General features: G+C 35.9%; 1 protein-coding gene across 1 annotated transcript; it reads right to left on the reverse strand.

The window, feature by feature from the left end:
* Nucleotides 1-1900: 1900 nt before the first annotated feature.
* LOC148025005 (uncharacterized) lies at nucleotides 1901-6455 on the reverse strand. The gene is made up of 4 exons (XM_087693639.1): nucleotides 5639-6455; nucleotides 5375-5443; nucleotides 3980-4064; nucleotides 1901-3812 (listed from the first exon to the last, which is right to left on the reverse strand). Exons 1-4 carry the CDS (start codon nucleotides 6453-6455, stop codon nucleotides 1901-1903), a joined length of 2883 nt encoding a protein of 960 aa, XP_087549765.1.
* Between the last annotated feature and the right edge of the window lie 1136 nt (nucleotides 6456-7591).

Below are 7591 nucleotides of genomic sequence, written 5' to 3' on the forward strand. Positions count from 1 at the left end.
GCCTATAGAACTAAGCATAATTAAATATAAATATGTTGAATATATTGTATTGAGCTTGTATTATGAGCTCATTCTAAGCTTTTTCCTACAACCTATTATTATTTGATAATTGCACTTACCATGTTTGACTCAAACTCAAACACATTGATCATCTTCCATATCCATATATGCTGTGTTTTTGTAATGTGTCGGAGATTTTGTATCATTGTCTCAAATTGATTTGATGTAGAACAATTTTATATCTTTGGCTCAAGTATGGAAAAAAACTCCAAAATGAGATCACTAATGCTCAAAACATTGCTTGCTTGCATTTTTGTTCCATGTGGAGGAGTGATACTTTGAATGCCACGAGCATACATGTAGCCAACTAGGATCATATTGAGTGCACAAGAAAAGCTTTGGGAATCATATTTTCGCTAGGCAAAACAAGTGCATGGAGTCCAAAGAAGTGTAGTTTCTATTAAAATTTGTTTACAAAATTTGTTGGCTTACTAAGCAAGGGATTGTGTGATCTTAATGGATGTACTTAAGCATTTTTTGGGCAAAGAGAAGAAAGTTTCAAACTCTAGAACTTGGAGTTACATCATACATGCAATATAGCTTATTGTATTCTTTTTTTGTGTAAGAAAGTTGCTATTATGACCATATTGTTCATACCAATCTAAATGGATTTTCATTTGCAAAGCTATGTCCACACTCCTAAAATTCCAACAATTATTGTAGGTTAACCATGGAAGTGTGTTTTATTTACTTTGTCACCATGTTGATGGATATATGGCACTTTTCAAAGCCACGTATTTGAATGTTGCCATATGCAACATATTGGTTTAATACCATGTATATGTATACCAATGTTACACATAAATGTTTCCATATATAACATATTGTTTCAATACCAAATTGCTTCAATAATGTAGATATATAACAATGTTAACATAAATGTTCCCCCTCAAACATTTATTATGTTTGCCACTAAACTTGATTGATATTAAAGTGATTACCATTCTCGGGGGGGTCACCTTGTAGAAGCCCTCTATATAACGTGCGTTCAAAGGATACTTTAAAAACCCCTTTTTAAAAAATTTTCACCATTTTATATACCCCTTTTGTGAATTTTGAAGGCAATAGTTATACCCCCTCTATAAATCTAAAATTCGAATCGAATGTGCATTTTCATGGCCCCTTCTGTATAATTCAAATTACAACATGATACTACAATATTTTAGCCATGGAATTATCACAATGATCCAAGATGGATATCCAAACACGATGTTAATATTATGAAACTTTTACAATAGCACTGCAACATAGAGCTATACACAAAAGACTCCAAGATCCACATGTCCAAAGCATGTCTTATACATTTGGATTATGTAGTATGATAAAGGTTGTATATTATAAAAAGAATAATACATAAGTATGTTGACTTCCTTGCTTCCATGGCTAGCCATCTCCATGCAATATGCTGCTTGAGAATCCCAAAAGATCAAAATGCCACAAAATTGGTCTGAAATCAAAACAAAAACAAATTTCCTCTCGTCAAGCACTCACACATCAATATAGTATAACTAAAATCAAAAGAAAAAGATTAGATATTAATTACAATATATGCACCATATTTCAACCATGATGAAATAGTGATACTTCACCTTAATACTCCAACTACAAACTTCTATCAATGTAGCACATTGCCATATGACTAGTTTGAAGATATCTCCAAAGAACTCTTCGATTGCAATACTTCAGCTGCAAAGAGTATACCCCAACGTTGCCAAGTTCTAGCTTGAACGTCCATTACCTACAAGAAAGAAGACACTACAATAAAGATAATGACCTTATTTAGAAAGGCAATACAAAGCTTATCATAGATTAAAATCACTTACTTTGAGCATGAAAATGATTACTCAGCGCGCTTGAGAAAGTCATTAAATATCTTATAATCATTCTCATCTAGTTGGTATCTATCATTTGATGCATTGTATGTTAAATTTGCCAATGCGATGACTGACTCTATAGCAATCATATTCAAGTCAGTTAAGTCATACGTGAACATGCGTTGTCCTTTTACCCTTTGGTACCAACCAAGCTGAACTTCTATCCCTTGAGGTCGATCTGTCAAATCAAAGCCCCGTTTATAATCCACATATCTACGTTCTACTTTCTTCCTCATCTTTTGGACTCGGCCAAGATACCATGTACCACGAGACTTATCCATTTTATTTAAGTTTGTGGCTTTTCCGTCTCTCTTTGGATGTTGGCTACTACCTTGATCTTGTGTGTCATACACAAAATATATAGCACAATCACAACCTATCCCAAAGAAATTCACATTACTTGATGATTGTGATTTTGATTCATGAATGAAATAGACACCTTGCCTTACTCTTGTCAGTCGATCTTTTGACAATGTTGAATTCCCATTCAATTGGCTGACCAATGTGGACTTAAAGATATACTTTCCATCAACTTCTACTGTTGGGTTGATCTTCTGTCTCTTTGCAATAGTGCCCGAGTCATGAACTTCATCCAAGAGCCCATCGATTTCATGTCGAATCTCACTAAGAGCAATGATCTCATCATCCCCATCTGGAACCTCTTGTAATTGCTTGTCATCACTGCTTGGTTGTGCAAAGTCATCGTACTCATCAGCCTCCCCCATCTCAACATCTAGTTTTGACCATGTCAAATCTGTATCCTCCCAAGGGTGTAACCACCAATTCAAGTTATCTGGTTTGCTAGGTTTCAATCCCAATGACTGACACAACATTTGTGCTTGATGCAAGCCCTCTTTCAAGGCATCCACTATTACATCATCTGAAGACACACAATCATAGTTGCCTAAATCTACTTCTACAATTCCATCTTTTTTATTCAAGCACTTCCATATATGCTCTTGTTTTTTATGAGCCCTTGAGAAAACCAGCCCATCTGAACTACATTCATGCATGGCAATCTTATTCAAAGTACCAACACTATGCAACAAATCTCCAAAGTCAAAGGCTCTCTCTTGTCCCACCATACCTCCAATTTTACTAAAATAAATTTCAGCTGCATCCGATCCAGTGAGATGCAATGGGCACTTGAGAGTAGGATAAAAGTCACGAAAAACCTTTATGAGAAGCACAACAAAATGGCATGAGAGTTGAATATCTGTGTAGGCCTCTCTACTTATGAAATTTATCTTCAAGTTGTACGTTGCATGTTGATGTATCCACAACCTCCAAAGCTTGAAGAAGAAACTAACCTTAGCTGCCATCACCACACGATCCTTCAAGTTTAGATACGGTGATAGGAAAACATCAATGTAATCAACCACAATATGCAAATATGCCACAGTTCCTTGCACACTTCTCTCTTTCTTCTGTAATTGTCTCATACAACATTGCACTTGTCTGCTTGCAATCCTTTGGGCAGCTGCCCAATTTTGACGATCATTTCTTTGTATATCTCCATCCTGTAGCTTGTGTTTATCAATGGAAAATGAGTTATAGACCATTGCAACATGATTGAGTGTAATCCAAACTTTACCAATCGCAAGTTGTCGAGTAGGGCTATCAAGTGGACTAACAAGCTTTTTTCCACAATGTACAAAGTCTTGATCATGTAAACCATACACATGCCCTTCCACTATTCTCCCTCTTAATTTCCATCCACACCAATTAATAAAGAATCGGTCGCTATGATCTCCAAGGTAATCTTCAAGCATGAGCTTGCGCCGTCTACTATCTCCATCTGAAGAATGCCCAATTATTGGACCTATTGTATCCTTTAGCTTTGCACTCCATAAATACTCCACAAGATTCCATTGATTTCTAATAAAAACACTATCAAAGCGGTTACATGTGACTTGCACTACCAAAGCTAGTCATGGAAGACTCTCATGAAGAGGGTTTACTATCAAAAGTCTTGCATAATTTCCCACCACATGATTTTGAAAGGCATCCACTATCGTATTATAACCATGTGACCCCTCTCCTACAATAATTGTGTCGTTTGTAAGGCATTGGTGACGTTCTCCTTTACTTCCACAGAATCCAATAAGAGTGTCATCCTTTGCATTCCACCTGCATTTAAAAAAAATTGCTTTAACTTTCAATATCTTACAAACTTCCTTTACATGATTGAAAGTAAAAAACATTGCAAACTACAGGACATTAGATCTATTAAGATCACCTTATGTGACGTTTGATGGTAGTCTCATCTTCAACAATGATAATCGGCACCATTGACATTACTCCATGTTTACTTTTTGCATCCATGTATATCTTACCCACTGCCTCAAATATATACTCATGCTCTCCAGGCATGAAGTGAATTGCTTTTTTCCCTTGCCTTCTTGTAGTGCACATGGACGGCCCTCCAAGGTTAGTACTCATAAATTCATGCAAGCGTGGCCCGCCCCAAAGCTTAATGAGCTCAAACATGTTCTTTGTGGACTCATTGAATCATTGTGCTTGTTTTGTTCGTACTATATTCTTTGCTACATCTTGAAAAAAGTCCCACAATGCTTGTTTACCTCCAAATTTACCTTGTCGATGGGCCTCAACTATATTATTACAAAAGCGCCGCACATCCTTCCTATTAGAGCATTCAAAGTTTGCTTCTTTCAAGGACCTAATCCTCACAGAAAGCACAACAATTCTTCCTTCTAACCACCATAGCTTTCTCTTGGATTCTTTCAAGTCTTTCTTGGACTTAACTGTCACATTTTTCAACTCTTTACTGCTAAGATAATCTAATCGCCTTCCTCCTCCTGTATTCCTAACCCCTCTCTTCTCAATAGCAGTACTCTCTCTGTATACTCTCATGCGAAAATCATCACAAGTGGGAATTTTTTTACAATACTCACAAGTAAAACTTTCAAAGGGATTTCCACCACATGAAACACGTTGGCAATTTATGTGTCTGTAGCATCCATCTACCTTAATTTCAAGAGATCCGTCATATAAGATAGCTTTTGTATATGGCTCTGGATACCATTCCTTTCCTATTTTAAGGTCGTGTAGAATAGATTTTATGTTGACGTCACATGCTTTGTAAGGCACGGTCCTTTGCCATAATCCCCAACAGAGCAAATTTAAATCATAAGAAGAAGGCATATATGGGTCACCTGTACAAGTAGAAGGTCCTTCTGAATTTGTTGATACGGTACTTTCTTTGGTTGGGTAAAGAAAAGAGCTCAGTGACTTTTGTTGTGGATCTGCATGAAAGAGCTTCTTTGGTCGCCCTCTAGCATTTGTCAAAACTACATGGTTGGTACATGTTTTTTTGGATATAGCAATGATGTGAGACTTTGACTTGATATGCTCTGTGAGAATCGTATGCAAGTCCGATCTTGAAGGGCACAAATGCAACCATTTCTTATCATACTTACATACAACTCTTACTCTCCCTTTATCTTTGTAGTCATTCAATGTTGCCTCAATAAGCTCAAAATCAGATCCTGTGTGATTTCAAGTCAAAACTCACAAATTAATCTCTAAAATGATTAGAAATTATCCCTAAGATACATATACAAAAGTGATTTTAAAACAAACCCCAACCTTACTAAAGCTCAACTCTTTCATAAACCGGTAATTATCGTATATGAAAGTAACATTTTATTGGAGGTTTCAATGGTTAAAAAGATGTCACTTGCCTTCATGAGTGCTATTAAAAATATCCATCTCCTCTACTGCAGCTAAAACCGCAACCATATTATCTTCATTGCTTTCTTCTACATCTTTTGAGTTAGATGTCGCTCCCACCTTCAACCCTTGATTTGTCAAATATCTTATTTGATGCGCTTGGCCTTCTAATATATGGGTTCTCATGAAATTAGAAAGACACGAGTAAGCAGATTGCTTGCCAATGACTCCCGATCCATAAGGAGCTTCACATTCATGGCACCATACTCGAGCCAAGGGTGCACCATTAAGATCTTCTGTGGCAAGCTCAAACCTATCATCTCTCGGTGGGTTTCGCTCCCTCAACTTCTTGCGAGTCTTCTCACATTGGTTTAGCCAACTTTCAAGAGTAGACTTTGAAATCAATGTGCCCTTGAGCATGCTTTTAACATGCTTTAGGTTGTCACCTGACTTGTGCAAACTATGATCACCTTCATCGCTTGCATTGAAGTTAGTGTCCTCAAGAGTATCCTTCAAGCCTTCACATATGTGTTTTCTAGGCCTGCTCTCATCCCCAACCTTATCTACCATGCTTGAATCTCTCTTTATACCAATAAACTTGACATTCTCTACATGCCAACGCTCTTCTTGTACTGGGTTTATGGTGCAACCACTGTCATCATCTTCATCTTCAATTATGAATTTAAAGGGACCAGATATAAGCTCATCTTGTGTAATCTCTTGTCGTATTGCACTATACGTGGAATCAACCATAACTCGGACATAACCCAAAAGTTTCTTCTCGCTAGACCCATAATCAAACACCTTCATGCGAGTTGTTGAAGCCATGAATGATAAACCTTATAACCAAATACAAAAAAAAAAGAAAAGTTACTTCTCATATATAAAAAATACACTAATATTTAAAAAATACATGCATCAATTTCTACTCAATGGAAAATACACCCCATGTTTTTAGCTTGTAACTATTAAGGCAATGCATCTAGTAAAGACTTAAGTATTTATCTAATAAAGCCTATCCATAGAAAATAAAGTATATAGCATTAGAAATGATAACAATATATAAAATTCACCAATACATTCTGAGCACTTGATCAGGTTGATGACTAACCTTACAAAACTAGGGTATTTCTCATAGGAGAATGTTTACTTGCACTAGTGGAGGTGACAAGTTATTGCATCACTTCAAAAGCAATAGTTTGTCGAGGAAAGTTTAAGAGGTTTGGTATCATCTATAATTGCTAGGTACACTTGGTCATTAGTTTTTTAAACATTCATTTATAATGTATTATTATTTTCTAATCATTAGTAATTTAAAATGCAATATGGATACGATGTGAAATCATAGCTTTTTAAACCATTGAAGTAGTTCTCTTTCTTGCATGCTTGTGTGTTTACAACAACAATATATCTCTTTGGCAACTTAAAAAAATCACATGTATACAACACTCCACTTGCACAATCATATTTAGCAAAGAAAATAAGAGAGATTGAAACTTTGTATATGCATTAAATGGTTCATTAATGTTTCACGTATGCTATCTAGAGACTATTTATAGATATAAAATCTACACCATGATACTAAATATGAAACAATGTGGTTATTAAATTTCAAAACTTGAGAAAGTCAACCGTGCAAACTACTGACAAGACACATAAAGACACAAAATCTTGAAATAATTGCTCTTGAAGACGTACATCCACATAACTAACTTAATCTTAAAGCACAAATTATAAGTTGTATTCTATAGAGCATATAGCTTTACAAAAAATATACAACTATCCTTGGTTTCATGAGTCATAGAGACTCCAAAAATTGATAGGTTGTTTTACAAAATACAAGGGGAGATTACAAGAGGTGGGTTGTTCAAAAAGGGTGAGCTAGAATAGGGCCAAGCTCTACAAGTGATCTTTGTGCTTTTGCAAGATCAGTGCTGCAGTGTGCTCTCAAAAAGTCATCAAGG

The sequence above is a fragment of the Lygodium microphyllum genome, chromosome 15 (genome assembly GCF_053477565.2).
Source record: "Lygodium microphyllum isolate KBCC chromosome 15, Lygodium_microphyllum_v1.1.10, whole genome shotgun sequence".
In the NCBI taxonomy this organism is placed as follows: domain Eukaryota; kingdom Viridiplantae; phylum Streptophyta; class Polypodiopsida; order Schizaeales; family Lygodiaceae; genus Lygodium; species Lygodium microphyllum.

What these genes read in the sequence shown, in the direction of transcription:
- LOC148025005 (XM_087693639.1), bottom strand. Translation starts at nt 6,455, where the DNA reads ATGGCTTCAACAACTCGCATGAAGGTGTTTGATTATGGGTCTAGCGAG. An exon ending in TTTTAATAGCACTCATGAAG is followed by an intron (nt 5,444 to 5,638) that starts GCAAGTGACATC and finishes GAAATCACACAG; the next exon opens with GATCTGATTTTGAGCTTATT. An exon ending in AGGGAGAGTAAGAGTTGTAT is followed by an intron (nt 4,065 to 5,374) that starts GTAAGTATGATA and finishes TTTTAAATGCAG; the next exon opens with GTGGAATGCAAAGGATGACA.